We start from the raw sequence: 17,051 nt of genomic DNA, 5'->3' as shown, positions 1-17,051 counted from the left end.
ATTGAAAAGAATCAAAGTGTAGACATGAAAGCTAAATCTGTCTCAACAGCAGCAAGTGGCTGATGCACTTAAAAGAAAGGCTCAGTATCTTAAGATGTTTTTCTTTTTCCTTTTTCAAGCTGATCTTAAACTGTCTGAGGTAGAAGATCAGATTTTTTACTTAAGCGAAAGTTGCAAACCAACTATTTGAAAACACTATATGTAAAAATTCTGCCTTTAAAATGTTACTCAAGTACAGAGGCACTGCTCTTGTGCATTTACTGATGCATGTAAGGAGAATTTTAGTTTGTAGTTGGTATTAAACAAATTAACATAAAGTGGTTGTTTAATCTGTAGCAATGCAGCATGGTTTATATTTATGTAAAAAAGTCCATCTAACTAACTTGTTGGTGTGCTTAAGCAGCAGATAAATGTAAGGAAGTAAAATGTGCAATATATTTCTCTAAAATGTGATGGAGGAGAAGTAAGCTTTGTGGAATATAGCAGAAATACTAAAGAGTTCATTTCCAGTAATGCATTCTCACTGGGTTGGTAACCATAACTACATTATCATGTAATTTTGTTTTCCCAGTACTGAAGTCTAAATTGGTTTTTAATTCCATTCATTTTTACACAGCGCAGTTTGTCAGTTTGTATTTTTTTTGATTCATATCTTTGCAATGGATATTTCCTGTCCTCCAGGTCAGTCTCGAGCCAACATGATCCCCCTGAAACAGCCACGGAACATCAAAGCATCCAATGATACCTTGGCCTCGATCGACCTGGACGGCCTCGCCGACCAGCCGGCACCTAAAGCCACACCACCACCACTACCCAAGAAAGCAGTTCCTCGCTCCAGTACTGAGCCCAGCCTGGGAGGCAAAGAGCCAATCCAGGGATCCCTTAGACCCCGGGCTGAAGCTAAACCAGGGGGCACCAACCTGAGTGTGGCCAACCCTCTCTATGACTTGGACTCCACCTGGGAGACGGCCAGTCAGAGCTCCTCTCTCAGCTCAGAGCCTCACCGAGCCCACGACCACGAGAGTGGTGACTCCTTGGAGAGGCCCTCCGCTGCCACAGCTCACAGCAAGGGCCGCCTGGCTAACAGCGTGTCCTCTCTGGTAACTCAGCCCACCCCCACTGCACCCAGTGCCACCACCGGCAGAGAGAGGAGGGTCTACCCCAGCACAGAGTCTCTGGCTGGGAGGGGACGGACAGCAGGTCGAGGTGCTGCTGGAGGAGGCTCCAAACCCCAGAGACCTGCTCTTTACAGGGGCTTAGACAGCTGGGATGAGGTGGTGGGGAGGATCCGGGGGCTCCACACAGACACCCTGCGGAAGCTGGCAACAAAGTGTGAGGACCGTTTCATGGCTGGCCAGAAGGATCATTTGAGGTTCGGCACTGACAGCTGGTCCCACTTCAGGCTGACCACTGGGAAACCCTGCTGCGAGGCAGGGGACGCCGTTTACTACACCGCCTCTTACGCCAAGGACCCACTGGTCAACTACGCCATCAAGGTGAGATGTCGTTTTCTGTTTATAGATCAGGTTGTCCTGCCTAATCACGGCACTCGAATTGATCACTTCTGTTGTGATGCACAGTACAAGCTTTTTTCCTTCTGCCACAAGGAGAGCACTGTGACTGTGCCTCTACTCTCAGGGCTCTGTCTGCTATTTATAGTCCAATTCAGTTGAGTTTTATTTAGATAGTGCCAATTCACAACATAATTCAGGTCAAGACCTTACAATATTATATTATAAAACACCCGACGAATCAAACAATTTCTTTTGAGCAAGCACAAGACTGCGGTTGGAAGAAAAAAAAGAAGTCCCAGAATTTTTACTTCAAAGCTTAGACTCAAGGACCTAATTCAGTAATGTCCTCAAATGTTGTAGTTCATTTCAAATAATACTATATACCTCATACTGTGTTGAATTGCAAATAATATTTAAAACTTTGTATGGTCCTGAAACATTACCTGACAACCAAACTGAATCTAGTTAATCCCACTTTTCACTCAAAGGCCTGATCCTCAAAAACCCTGCATTTTCTACTGTATCATCTCGTCACAATATTTCAGGGGCTTATTTTCCAGCTTGTTTTTGGTTTGACATTTAAAGAAAAGTGTGTGTTTTTGTTTTTCTCGCTTTGCATTCTCCCTGCATCAGAAGGGATTTTAGATAAATTTGATGTCTTGTGGTTTTCGTCCTTGCGGTAGATTTATAAAATCCTTGTGTCGTGTTTGTGCTGAGAAATCTCCTCCCACTTCCTTTGCCAAGGTGAAGCAAGGTGTTTATGCTGAAATGTTGGCAGTTAAACTTTGAGCCCTTAGGGCATGACCTTGTGCAATAAAACCTGTGTGTGCATGCGTTTGGCTTGTCTTTTCTCCTCGGTTATAATTGTGTGCGGGTAGCAGCGTTGTCCTCGGTGTGTATATGAATGTGTGTGTGAGAGCAGAGAGAAGAAGAAGCGGTGAGGGTCGGGGACTGAGCTTGCCGGAAGAGTTCTGAAGCTAAATACAAAGCAGATATGGATGAAGGTTGCATTATTCACAGGATATGAAACTCTCTGAGCTCCAGAGTACTTCAAAGCTTTGCCTTCATATTAGCAGCAGGCTCAAGAGAAACTCTTGTTTTTTTGTGGTGCTCATCCATAAATAAAGCAACCAGGAGCAGCACAAGCAGCCAAACACAAACAGGCCCCAACTTCCCAATTAAACCGTCCCCAACTCTCCATTTGAATGTGGCCCAACTGTGCCCCCTACCTTCCCCGTAAGTGTAGCTGATCGTCTTGCAAATTAGATTTTTGTTGCCGTGATATTTTTAATGCTCTGCTAATTAATCATAATCCACCTTCAGCATGTCTCTGTGATTTCTCTACTCTCTAGGGAATTCAGTGAATGTCTCAGTGAGTTTTAAAGTTTTACAATATCTCTGCATTAAGGAAACAAGAGGATGCAATAAATGACACTGACTTGTCTGTCAGCCTGGAGCTCTGTGTCACAAACAACATCGCTGCTGACAAAATATGGCATCTAAGAAGTGAAAGGTTTACAAATGTCCTGAAAGAATGATCAATATGCAGCCGTAATCTTGAGCCAGCATGTCCGAATAAATATTCAGTGAAGCGGCCCATTCCTGAAGAGTTACATAGTGTGTCTGGAAGGAGCGCTCTGCTGTAGAGTTATTCAGGCTACACACATCACAGTTTAATAAAATATATATAAATCATGTTGGAGACCTCAAAATTTAAAGTCAGCCCTAATCAAAGTAATAAAGTAAAATGATTTATGTTGTAGTAATAAACGACCTCATGCATACAGGTTTATAGCAGCCTTGTTCTTGTTCTTCAAAGGCTGAGGTCAAAAAGACAAGTTTTCTAAGGAAATGAAATAGAACGATGCTAAAAGTCAGATCTTGACTTTTAGTAGAATCATATATTATGATGATAAAATATTTGTTTCATGTTGTAGTTTTACAGAAATCAGTTGTCCAAATAAATAGCTCCAAGCAACTTGTAATTAAAACTAACTAAATTTAGTTTTTCTCGATGATGATAATACATTCTAGTGTATGCAGGTCATTATTTGTGTTACAGATGCTACAGATTCATGTTGAACACATAATCTATGACATGATTCACATCAAGAGTGGCTGTAGCTTACTTGTCATCAGTTAATTTATTGTCATAATTCAACAGTACAAAACCTCGTAGGGTAGCTTATACTGCATTTTTTCAAAATAAAATTCTAAAATATTCTTCAATTTAGAGCTGTATTCTCAAGTAAATCTAGATCTTACGTAATTTTTTCATATTACGAGTACATTGTTTAAAAAAAAAGAATGACAATAGACAAGCTTGGCATTTCATTTTCAACAACTTCAGTGTTAATGTCTGATTGAGTTGGAGAGAAATCAACATCTTGTGTCTATTTAGATTTTTTTTCTTAACTAATAACAATTCTAAATGTCAGCCACCTGACCAAAGTCTTTGATCACAACATTGCATCTGCACCATACTTAACACTGACAGTGTGCAGGAATTCATTACTTTTTCTTGTGTTATTCATTTTCCTACCAGTTATGCATTAAGCAACACTCAGTTGTCGGATTGTTAGATTAAAAGGAGAGAGAGTTAAAGTGTCACAAGACCAAACATTCCTTAGATAAAAATCGTCAATGAATGAACGATATCGTCAGCGAATTCTCTGCCCGAATGTTTATATTCGGAAATATTTTGGGGACTTTTTGACGGGGGAAATATTTGCTAAAGTCATTCGTGTCAGCAGCTGTTACAGCCAAACAGATTGTAATTTGACTATTACTGATAAACTCACACCTTTAATTGGATTTTTTTTCTTTTGTTAAACTGTTGCTCAATCCAGAATATCTCAGGAATATGTCGTGACTTCTGCTGCACTGTTGTACTTTAGTGAATGCAGTGCCGTGTGCAGAGAATGATCCTACCTCTGACTGGCTTCACCTCTCTGTGCTGTGATCAAAGTGTGCAAAGTGAGAGAGCTGCAGAGTCTGTCACTGTGGTTTAGGAGATGGAGTGAGGCTCTGACTGCTGCCTGTGACAGCCTCACATCTGCTCTCTGCTGCTCTCAGCGCTATATATCATTAACGGCATGAGCTCCAGTGTTCTAGAGGAACAGTGCGGCACTGAGAGTTTTCAAAGAAACAGCAAATGTTTTTGATCTTTGTGTTCTCCAGTGCATTCTCTTCTAAAGTGGGGTATTTTATTCCTGATGCTGCAGAAAGTTGCTGTTTGTTTTAAAGTCTCCCAAGGCGAACAAGAGGCAGGTCTGCTCCTAGTAAACACTGTTTTATTTTACTGAAATAAATTGCAGTCTCCTAAACAATTTCACATTTATAGGAATTATGAAAGCTCTGACAAGCTTTTATCAGAGAAAAATTTAAATAAAGGTGGAATTTCATGTTAAAGTTAATGACATTTTAACCATATTGAATGGATGACATTCTATTATTATCAGCAAATCCCATGAAAGGACCAAAACCAACAATGTGTTTGTTGTACTCTGACTACTCTCTGGACTACACTAGCCGGGGAAATATAAAGTTTCATGTTTCAAGCAAGTGAGCATTGTATTTTTTACAAAATGTTGCACAGAGGAGATTAACAAATGCCTTTCCTTGGGCTGTTTTTAGCCTCGGATCAATACACATCTGATGCTCAAGTAAGTATTTCTGACAGCAGGATGGTGTGTGGTACTCACTCAAGATAAAGCACAATGCCTATGTTTACGGTAGGAAGTAAGAATACAATGCTAAAGGCAAATCAGCAAAATTCAGCAAAGTTTTTGGTCATGAGACATTTCATCTGCTCACACTCAGACGTGACACTGATGTTAGTGTTCTCATTCTTGTCTTTCAGATCTGTCGGAGCCAAGTGAAGGAGACCCAGCAGCAGTTTTTCCACAGTCTTGCAGTGAGACAAAGTCTGGCAGTTCACTTCAACATCCAGCAGGACTGTGGACACTTCCTGGCTGATGTCCCTACACGCCTGCTGCCCTGGGAAGAAGAGGAAGAGGAAGAGGAGGAAGAAGAAGAGGAGGATAAGGAGGAAGAAGAGCTGATGGAGAAAGAGAAAGAGATTAAGACTAACACAAAAATGACAGACTCTGCATCTGCCCCAAATGGTAAAGTAGATGAAACGCCAGCAGCAGGTCACATGAACACCGCTGGTCGCCTCAGGAGCCGAGTGGTGGTCATCACACGTGAGGTGCCCTTCCAGACGGTGGCGGATTTTGTGAGAGAAGGCTTGACCAGGCACGCTCACAACCCGGAGCTTTACGAGCGTCAGGTGTGTCTCCTGCTGCTGCAGCTGTGCTCCGGCCTGGAGCACATGAAACCTTATCATGTGACCCACTGTGACCTGCGACTGGAAAACCTCCTGCTGGTCCAGTGCCAACCTGGCAACCCCTGGAATCTGGACTTACTTGAGCCCAACAATAACAGCAACAGCAGCAGCTCTGGTGCGAGCGCTGCCAGCGCTGCCACCGCCGCTGCCAACGCCACCTGCCCCGCCCGCCTCATCATCAGTAACTTCTCCCAAGCAAAACAGAAGAGCACTCTCATGGCCACCGACCCCGGTACGCTGCGCGACCAATCAAGGCTGGCCCCTGAAATCGTCACAGCTACTCAGTACCGCAAGTGTGACGAGTTCCAGACCGGGATTCTCATCTATGAGATGCTGCACCGACCCAACCCCTTTGAGGAGACGCCGGAGCTGAAGGAGCAGGAGTACACCTGGGCAGACCTGCCGCCGCTGCCTGTCAGATCGCTCTACTCACAGGGCCTGCAGCAGTTGGCCAGGCTGCTGCTCACTGTCAACCCCTCTGAGAGGATCCGGATGTCCGAGGCCCGGGCCTGCCTACAGTGCCTCCTCTGGGGCCCTCGGGAGGACTTGTTTCAGGCGCTGGGCTGCAGCAGCACTGGCCCCATGTCAGGGGCCACGGCGAGCCAGCGCGAGGCCACCCTTCAGAACTGGCTGGACCTGAAGCGGACGCTGATGATGATCAAGTTTGCAGAGCGATCGCTGGACACCGCTTGCGGTGTGAGCCTGGAGGACTGGCTGTGCTGCCAGTACCTGGCGTTCGCCACCACAGACACCCTGAGCCGGGTGGTTCACATCCTGCAGCAGCCACAGCAGCAGCAGCAGCAGCAGCATCCTCCGTCTCAGAACCAGAACCAGCCTGTGCACCCGGCACAGAACCAAACCCAAACACATCTAGCACACACCTTCCACTTGACTCAGTCACAGCCGCTCTGAGTTCCTCTGCCCTACTGTTACTATAGCAACAGATCCAACTCCCCCTCTGTGGTCCCTGTGCTGACACTAAAGTGTGATGTAAGCTAATAGTCAGCTTCGTTGTTGCAGCAGCCACAGTGCTCACCTCAAACTAAACAGCTGGTTGTGCAGTCTGTGTTTTTTCCATGGAAAAATCAGTCCACAGAGTGAGAGGCACCATCGCATTATTCTCTAATCAAGTCCAAATCAAAAGTTGATTCGTGAGTAGTTGGCTCTCATCAGTGACGTGCATATCTGCACTCCACCAGTACTAAACTGAAGAATTTACTAAATATTTTAAGATATTTTTCATCCAAGCTCTGTATTAGATCCAATTTGCATGGCAGCTGTCTCCAGGGTTTGTTTAAGACAGAAATGTAGAGACAGAGAAATGGAATAAATCAGTTTTTATAATGATGCACATTAATATTCTATACAAAAGTTTCATCAGACATCTGAAGACACGCTACAGAATTTTGGAGAAGAAACTTAGGATGGCAGCATTAGAAATTGGAGGTTTTTATCCAAATTATTTAGCTTATTGCATCGTGTTGTATTTTAAGCAACAGTTTATTCTTTTGATGTGTAAAGACTAAAAAGAAAAATGAAGGGAGAGAATTCAAAATGAAGGGAATAGGGAGAGACCAGTGTTTAAAAAAATCTTAACCATTGATGGAATTGTCCTCTTCAAAATCAAATCTAATCTGGGTGAGGTGTTGCATTTTCTACACTGACGCAAAAATGGAATATGTTTTAGCACTGAAGCCAAAGATCTGCCACAAATTGTCCATTTTTAAGATACTTTTGCAAGTTTTATCAGTTTTATCTCAGATGATTGCACACAGATTGACATGATGTAACAATGACTAGATTTATTATAGACTGACATGGAGACACCTCAAATCACTTTTTGTGGTTTAAAAATTCATAAGGCAGTCCGGAGTTGAATTTGACAGAATGACACCCGTACATGCTGTTGTATCACACTATAGTTTACACATCTGCACAGAGCTTTGTAGAGGTTCAGTAGGTGATGAACACTGAGCTAATTTTGACTTCACAGTTAACGCTTTGAAGATAAAACGGGACACAACCTCCCTGGCTGTTGCTTCGGTCTCTCGTCGGAATATGTGCAATTAATATCTTTGTTTTGTTGTTTCCTTCGGAGGCAGCGGCACACGAACCTTTTTATAGCATTACACCGTCTTTCTAATCCTTTCTTCCATTAGTTTTGTGGCACATAAACTGATTTCATTTCATTTCAATCCTGCAACTTCGAACAGTGGATGGGATGTTTCAGGGACTGCAAAAAGTTATTCTTTGTCTATTGTGTTGTTTTTGTCAAGTTGTTTTTGAACGGTTCTGCGTTACGGATGACATTTGCACATTCAGTTTGAATGCTGGAGCTCCTCGATGGAGACCGGAGGACACGATGAGGCTGAGTACTGGAGAAGACCGAGAGAAGTTCCTGTGATTTTGAGGAGCTGGATCTGATTTGTTTTGCAGCGTGTGGAATGTAAAAGTTTGCCTGGACTGAAACGGACATTTGGACCTGGTCTCATCTGCTTCGGAAACAGACTTACCTTCCGATTGAACCACTTTGTGTCACATAAAAACTCTTCGCCTTGAAGACAAACTAACTGCTCAACCACTCGCATGCTTTCATTCCCTCCGTCCTCTTGTTATCCAGCCAAAACGATGGCACCGCCTGCATTGATGCTCCCTGCTGTCACTCTGCAAATTTATTGTGCTTTAATTAAACGAGCTCTGTGTTATTGATCTTCCAGCCGGCAGTCAGTGGAAGCAACACGTGTACAGCTTCCCCATAAAAGAAGAAACATTTTGAATTTGTGACGCCCTTCCCACCCGTTTCCAAAAATACTCCGCATCCACAAGTTTATTTCATTTGCTCTGGATAAGTTTGTCTTTTCATATCCAGCCATTTAACTTGTCTCTTGTTTAAAAATGTGCTTTTGGGATCAGGATCCTGTGTCTGTTTTACTGCAGATGTACAATAGAGAACTTCATGGTCCACGGAGTGAAAATAAGACAAAGCAGGTGTGAGTTTGTCACTGCGTTAAAGGGTTTGTGTACTAAGGAATGTGTGTGGGACAGCACTGGTGGCTGTCGTCATGTCCAGAGATTTAAGCCTTTATATAGTATATATAGTATAAATATATATAACCTTTATCTATTTTAATCCACACAATATTTTGTCGAGTACGGAGCACCTCTATTTCTGTCTTTAGAGTCTAAATATCACTTATCCATAAAAGCTTTACTTGACTTTCTTTAACCTCGCATGTTTTGGGGGAAGAAAAAGGTGAGTAGTTATCACTGTCCTGCACAAGGATAAATGAAAAAAAAGAACTTATTATTCAGTTGCATTAACACACAGAACAATGTACAGTATTTTTACCCCTCTTGTAAATGTACCTGCTTAGGAGAAGAACCACTTTGGCTGAAGGACGACTTTTGAAAGCACCGTTGAAATGCGACATTCATTTACTTCTTTTTCTCTTTCTGCTTTGTTTTTTCTTTGCATTGTTAATTGCCACTGAACCTGAAAACAGAAGCTCTCTAAGGCTTTCTAAATATGTGTACAGTATGTCTCCTGGCCTGCCGCCATTTATTGTTGATCAAGTTAACCAACAGTAACAGAACAATAAATATATGTTTTTATATATACATTCTGTGGCCTTGGCTTATTGCTGCTTTTATCAATCCAGTAGGGAACAGCTGGGAACTTGACAGATTATAAAAGAGAGGAGTTCAGTCTGTTGATGAAGTGAAAAGTTTCCAGAAGTTAATGTACTGCCAGAGATTAGGGCAAGGAATGCACTGATGATTGGACTGTTTGATTATATGATCTGTTATGTCTTTTTTTTCAATTATTGGTATTTTTTTCTAACTTAGCACATTTAAAATGATAAAATCATTTTAAATGTGCTAACTTGTCTCTGATGTAGATGTTTCTGTGTCTGTAGTCGCCAGATCTCTGTCTCTAACAGTGTCCTGCACACACCACAGTCTGATTGGTTACACATCACCAGTAACAGTCAATCAACACTGAACTAAATGTTTAAAAGTTCTCTTAATTAAATACATATGAAACATAAAGTCATTTCAAAGGAGTTTTTATGTTGGAGTTATTCCAAAATTTCACACCAAGATTTAGCATTTTTACAGTAAATTTATATCCGTTCCAAATTTAATTTATCTATGTCCTTTATTGCTAATAATCGGTATTGATCTTTGTATTGCAATAAACATAGTGGTGGATCATTCATTTCACTCTGGTTTAAGGGCTGAATTACATGCTTTAGTTGCACTTGCAGATATGTTCGTTATTTGTGCAGCTACACTCATTTCCAGTTATTCTGGTCCTGAACTGATACAACTACTCTAACTGATAATGAGCCTTTAAATTATTTACAGTGGCCACACTAAAACTGGAAACACATTAACATTTCCGGTAGTTTGGAACATCAACCAAATGTTCGTGGCTTTTTTAGGCTCCAAAGAAACTTCTGAATCAATGCAATCTGAATCAATCAAAGCAATCTGAATTCAGTTTTTGTTTCTCAGTGACTATTAATAGTGGACACATTATATGTGTCTATTAAATCATTAAAATCTCAATGTTAGATTTGAAATTTAAATATACCGATTTGCTATTCATTTTGTAACATTATTCTTATACAGAAGAAGGTTTTTCGTACGTTGAGGTTAAAGGATCATGATATGTGTCTTTGCCAGCGTCCACCACCAGATGGAGACATTTAAAAGGCAAAGAACAACCAAAATGCACCACTGTCCTGCTGTTAAGCCTTTTTGCTCACTATAACAGTGTTTACTTTGACTTTTATGCTTCTTGTGTCTAATTCAGTGTTTAACAGAGATGGTTCAAGCTGTGAAAGGATGTTAAATACGTTTCAGAAGACAGACGTGAAAGTATTTACATCACATTTTGGAGATTTGCTATCAATAGAACTGAGCCATTTAGTTTCAAACAAAAAAATGAGATTATCCTGTCTAGCCTGAGATTATACACCTATCTACCATAATATGTGTTACTCAGCTGCCTCACTCTTCTTTAGTTAGAAAAAAACTGAATGAAGGACTTTCCATTAGCATGTTTCATGTTGTACAGCAGGCAGATTCCATGAATTTCTGTTCATAATAGCTGGACAGGTTTATTTAACCAGACTGCAACTCTATTGTTTCTGTTCAGGACATGTTTCTGCTTTTGTTTCTTCATCCACTCACAGCTGAGTGTCACAAAAGAAGAGACAAAACCTTGAATCCAAAGTAGAAATATAATCTCTGTTGTTTACAGTGAGATGTTTTGCTTATTGTCCAGGAGATTCTGCTGGTCTTTGCACCAAGCAGGAGTTCAGAATATCCTAATCCTGTGGGCAGTATAATGAAAACATTCATCAGAGTAATGCTCCAGGAGGTTTATTACCTGCATTATTATGAGCCACTGCTTAATCAATAATCACGCTGGATGAGATCGAAGCAGGCCAAACTGGGTGGTCCACGGTGGGGGGGTTTCTTAATTAAAGAAAATTAAGAAGTGTTGTCAACATATTGGCAAAGACATGAACTTTCTCAGGTGTCAGAAGGACACATAGAAGGACAGTCTTCTATTTGGATCTTATCAGGGTTTTTCTTGCATAGAGGCATTTTGGTGCCCACAAAGTCATGTAGACAGTTTTGTTAATTTAGCTTTCATTTCTGCAAGTATAATAGATGTTGTTGTTTGGTAAATTGCCAGAATAAACAAGAAAATCCATATGTTTTGTAAGGTAACACAGAGTCACTACCTTTACTGTAGGTGGGCTCATGTTTGCTGTCACATATAGTCACTCCCCCAAGATCCATCTGAAGCCAGAGAGAAAAAGCTGCAATATTGTCATAGTGTGTCAGTCTTACATGCTACACACTGTAGAAAAAAAAAACGCACGAAACAATCCTATGTTAAAAATGTGTACAACCACTGTGTTATTTGACATGATCAGGGAGAAGCAGGAAATCTGCACCCTGGAAAAAAAAATGGTTGTTGTAAAGACAAAATACAGCTGTGAACAAAAGTTTACATACACTTGTAAAGACCATGTATAACATGGGTTTCCACTGACTCCTATAACTCGTCATTTTCAATGATGGAATGATTGAAATATATACGTTTTTGTCACAAAAAACAATCGTGTTTGAATTGTGTCATAGATTTATTCGAGGTCTTCTGGAAATATGACAAAATCTGATGGTATAATATACATATAGCAACTTGAACTATAAATTTTGGCGATGTAGAAAGCTGTGTTATTCACATTTTCTTTGTGGCGTGGCCTCTTAACTTTTCACGAGTGATTATGATTGACTACAGCTGCTGACTCCTTTGAGCCAATTTAAATGGGGCCCATTTGATGCACTCATTAGATTCAGTCACAAACACTTCAGTGGGAAAGTCTGAGGAGCTCAGCAAAGCTCTGACAAGGCAAATCATTTACTTGAACTAGTCAGAAGACTCACTTGGAGACATTTTAAACATGCTTCAGATCCCAAAATCATCTGTGCAAACAACTGTGTGTGAATATAAACTGCATGGCACCATTGTGTTGCTACCACGGTCAGAAAAACCCAAGCTATCACCTGCTGCTGAAAGACAGTTGGTCTTGTGTGGCATGGTTGTTGGTGTCACTTCAGGCTGGTGGTGGTATAATGGTGTGGGGGATATTTTGTTTACACACTTTGGATCCCTTAGTACCAACTGAGCATCATTTAAATGCCACAGCCTGAGTATTGTTGTTCACCATGTCCATCCCTTTATGACCACAGTCTACCCATCTTCTGATGGCTACTTTCAGCAGGATAATGCACCAAGTCACACAGCTCAAATCATCTCAAACTGACAATCAGCTCACTGTACTCCACAATCACCAGATCTCAATCCAATAGAGCACTTTCAGGATGTGGTGGAACGGGAGATTCATATCACGGACGTGCAGCCGAAAAATCTGCAGCAACTGTGTGATGCTATCATGTCAATATGAACCTAAATGTTTCCAACACCTTGTTGAAAGTATACCACGGAGAATTAAGGCAGTTCTGAAGGCAAAAGGGGGTCCAACTTTTTACTAGCAAGGTGTACTTAACAAGCCGGTGAGTGTACATACCGTGTAATACTTTAAATTAGGACCCATGGCAAACACGAGTGCAATAAATAGCTTCATAAATTAAATTTGCACAGGCAGATCTGGGCTGCTTTTGACTTTAATCCCCTGTAACTCCAATACACTGGTGTTTTTAAAGAGCACTAATTATAGCAGAAACAGAAAACAATGATTTCAAATCACAAAGAAGACAATGATTGATAAAGTCATGAAAAATTGCAACGAATGAAGCAGGTGAGATATGAGTAAAAATACACTTCTAGGATCTGCAGGTACAATCGTCTACAGGATGAGGGTTAATGTCTAATATCTTTAACAATCAGTTAAGATTAATTAATGAGAATGTCTGGAAAGACGTTAGTGAAAAAAGAGGTTATGATCTACAGTGGTTTGATGATGCTAATCAGTTAATAGATATTCCATTAACTCGAACCTATAAACCTTCTGAACTGTGTCTTTTTATAAGCGCGGCCCCTCAACATTTTCCTCATTTCTGTCCATGTGTCGGTGACTTCGCACTGCTGGCAGAAGGCTGAGGAGCAGTTTAATGTCCCTTTAATTGGATTATCTGGGGGAAGCCTGGCTGAGAGGAGGAACAGAGCTGTTTGTTGTGCTATCAGAGGTGTCATCAGTGCATCCTGCCCACCTCCAGCACAGACTGTTACACAATTTCACACTGAATCATCCCTCAGCTGCTCGACTCTGTGAGGAAGCAGAAGAGAGGAAGAGGAGGGTGATGTTTGGGGTAGGGGAGGGATAAAATTGATGAGTTTGATGGGGGTGTTAGTTGGAAGACTGGTAAAGTTTGGGAATACACTCTCACAGCTCCCATTCTGGTCCCCCCTGTGCGCTAGTTGCGTAACAGCAGTGTGTGTGTGTGCGTGTGTGTGTGCGTGTGCGTGTGTGCTCCTGCTGCTGTTAGGAGGAGGAGGCGGCGGTCGTGTTGTTGAGCGGCCCGGTGGTACAAGTTGCGCTGCAGGGGTGGGACTTCTGCAGCAGCGGAGATGCTTCTTGTGGCTGCAGCTTTTCCAGACTCCGGCGAGCAACTGGGAACACACGGACACCTCTGAGTTGGAGATAAAGCCCTCCTCCTCCTCCTCTTCCTCCTCTTCTTCATCCCTCGGCTCCACTGAATGTCTGGATGCTGAAACAGAAGGAGCGTGAACGCCGTCTCCCTCCTCCTCCTCCTCCTCCTCTTCCTCCGGGACAGATCAACCGGCACCGGTGTCATTGGATGGAGAGAGGCGCCTGAAGAAGGGAGAGCGGTGGAGTTGCTCTGCTCCCCTCCTGCTCCTCCTCCTCCTCCTTCCTTCCTCGCTACTGCACCAAAAGAAAAGTCCGGGTAAGAAATGCTGCTCTCTCAGGCCGCTCGGCCCCGTCGACCACCTGCGTAAAGCCGCGGTCCGCATCCTGATCAGCGCCACCTGGCACATGCATGCGTCTTTTTCTCTCCTCGGGCTCTTCGTTGAAACTGGGGGTTCGTTTAAAGCGGCGTTAGCTCGTGAATGTATCTCTGCACAAACGGGATGGCAGGATTCTCCCGGCACAGCATTTCTCTCTCCTCTCTCTCTCGACCCCAGATATTGATCGCCAGTCGACCTGAACCTGAGCAGGTTTATTGGCTGAGGCAGTGGATTGGTGCTGGAGGCTGCAGGGGGTTAAAGGAGGGATAACAAATGGCACCTCGGGCAGCAGGAGCTGTCCATGCAGCAACACTTTGCTGAACTCCAGCTGAAAAAACTTAGTGCGGGTCTGCTGAGCAGCCGTTGGGATGCTGCTGTAAGATGGAAGTCGGGTTCAGGCTGTGTGCAGATTGGAGCAGCAATGAAACTGTGTGTCAGAAAAAGGTTGGATATCCTTTGGGTTTTACTGTACCAACAACAGTGCTTCAGTGGTTAATGTTTTCCCTGCAGAACCAAGAACTTTACCCGGATACAAATCTGTAAAAAATGTGAGTTATGAGGCAGACGATCGATGGAGAATAATGTATTCAGTGAACATGTTTTGTCACTTGTGACAAAGCTGATTGAGAGGGCATTGTGTCCAATTTGACACAATTAAATGAACAATTTTCTTCTTTTTGTGCTGCTAGATTTGTTCCAACTCTCTCTCAATGTTTGCTTTTTGGTTGGATTTCCCACGTTTACATTGAAACAGGGCTGGTTCCAGGTCTTGGTCTGCTCAAGGACAACAGTTTGACCCTAACATATGCTCTTTTTTTACGACAGAATTCTAGTCTTAATTCAAACTAAACAGTCTGAAGATGTAATTCCAGCTTCAGACATCATGCAACCTGTGACAAAAGAGTCAGTCTGCATTTCTTTGCCCTTAAGGGTTTGTAGCTAAAAAGAAAAGTTTTGGAACTAGTGTTCAGATGTGTCTGGCTGCAAGGAAAATGATGCCACTTGGGCTTTTAATTTTGCTTTTTGCTCATGGTACTGCTATCCAACAATGCAGAGAGTGTTCCGATAAATGAGCAGAACGCCATCACTTGGCTGAAAGCTCCTTCTTTCTTTCAGTCTTCTCGGCTGCCTGGTGGTTTATGCAGAGACTGAATTGATGCTAGTGACTGACCCAACCACCCGGAAATGTTCTTGCATCAAGTTCAAATATGTGTAGGAGTAAAGTGTCTGCGCCTGAGAGTTTAAGGTTCTAAAATGGCAGAGCACACACATAATCTGAAAGAGGATTGAAAAAAAAAAAAACACCAGGTTTTTCTTTAGACATTTCAAACTCGGGCAGAAAATTCAATCTTGTTACTTCCTTGAGCCTCCCACTTGCTCTCTGAGTGTGTCCCCCACGGTTGTGTAGTGATGCTGGAGGTGTGTGTGAAGCAGCAGAGGTGAAATGGGCAGGTGTGTATGCGTGAGTGTGTGTCGCTGCGACTTTTCCCCCTCCGCCGGGCTGAAATACGACCTGCTCAGAATGCAATTCCTCCACCAGCACTTGCAATCATCTCAGCCATTCGTTTAACACCTACTCTCCTCCCTCGCTCTCTGTCACAGGGCCTCCCCCACCTCCCTCCCTCCCCTCCTCCCCATGTCCCCGCTGAACCCCTTCAGAAGAAAAGTGCTATTACATTAAGAAAACTGAGAGCACTTGGATGAACGCCGGAGACATGCGGCTCTGTGAGTCTACTGTAACACCTGAGGCCGGCTGCCATTATCAGAATGGTCTCTCCTAACATGGAGTGGTGGCTCCTTCCTTTGATGTATCACAGCTAATATTTCCCCAATAGATCATGTAATGGATTGCCTCGTTTTTGTTTTTTTTACAGGGAATGTCTGTGGTCAGAGCAGCTCGCTGCCAAACGTAGCTACGGCTCACTTCTCTCAGAGAGGCTGGGAATCGTAAAGTGTCGGAAGATGAATCACGTTTACGAGATTGTGACTCTAAGAAGTTATCAGGCAATAAACAGCGTTGACATGATTTCTTTACTGACCCCAAAAATATGCTTATTTGCCTTTTTTGTCGCTGAAAATAGAATGGGAGGGTTGATGCCACTTTACATGAGAGCAGTAAAAGAGGAAAACTTTACTTTATTACAACTTAGGGCTGTTCTGGCAAAGCTGCACTGTCTTTGTATTTTTGTTTATTTGTTGCACCAACAGTAAGCAGGTGTTAAATATCACGTTGGCTTTAAGCTGAAGCGTGTTCAGATTAAGCAGGTAGCAAAGTGAGGATGCAAAGTGAAAGCATGAAAACAGTGTTACTGTCCAAATACATTTGGATCTGACTGCAGCTACTGAATAGTTAATCGATAAAGCTGTGCTCACAGCTCTTCCTCGCTTTGGAGGATTTAGACTTCCACCCACTTTCACATTACCCAAAGTGAATGAACCTTTTCCCAAAACATGAAGTCAGGTCTAACAGACGTTTGTGCAGCACTAAGTGCTTTTCCTGTCGTGTATTATCCTAATTGTGAGGTTGTTAATCTCATAAGTAGTAGGTATAATTGGTTAGTGGGATGGTGAGCTTTTTCTGCTTTAACTTCAGGGCTCCAGTCTGATGCCTTAAGATTACAAAACTGAGGAAAAGTTAGCTGCATGGATAAAGTCCAGGCAGGTCAGCAACTTCTAG

General features: G+C 42.5%; 2 protein-coding genes across 4 annotated transcripts in view; both read left to right on the top strand.

Moving 5' to 3' along the window:
• peak1 (pseudopodium-enriched atypical kinase 1) overlaps window positions 1-9,480 on the top strand; it is a 107,361-nt gene extending 97,881 nt beyond the window's left edge. For both annotated transcript variants that reach the window (XM_023297263.3, XM_055009013.1), the window contains exons 5-6: window positions 682-1,496; window positions 5,377-9,480. In XM_023297263.3, the coding sequence (XP_023153031.2) occupies window positions 682-1,496; window positions 5,377-6,774 (2,213 nt within the window). In that variant the 3' untranslated portion in view covers window positions 6,775-9,480. The remainder of the gene's footprint in view (window positions 1-681; window positions 1,497-5,376) is intronic.
• Window positions 9,481-13,768: 4,288 nt separating this feature from the next.
• The window catches only part of syt12 (synaptotagmin XII), a 29,855-nt gene continuing 26,572 nt past the window's right edge, over window positions 13,769-17,051 (top strand). Inside the window, exon 1 of one of the 2 annotated variants that reach the window (XM_023297275.3) lies at window positions 13,769-14,313. Coding sequence is in view for 1 of the 2 variants with exons in the window: in XM_055009406.1 (XP_054865381.1) it covers window positions 14,756-14,818 (63 nt within the window). In the remaining variant the exon portion in view is untranslated. Of the gene's footprint in view, window positions 14,314-14,566; window positions 14,819-17,051 lie in introns of those variants that run through there. The other variant, XM_055009406.1, reaches the window with a different exon arrangement.

This window comes from Amphiprion ocellaris, chromosome 3, assembly GCF_022539595.1.
Source record: "Amphiprion ocellaris isolate individual 3 ecotype Okinawa chromosome 3, ASM2253959v1, whole genome shotgun sequence".
NCBI lineage: Eukaryota > Metazoa > Chordata > Actinopteri > Pomacentridae > Amphiprion > Amphiprion ocellaris.
This window is presented reverse-complemented; position numbering and strand designations above follow the sequence as displayed.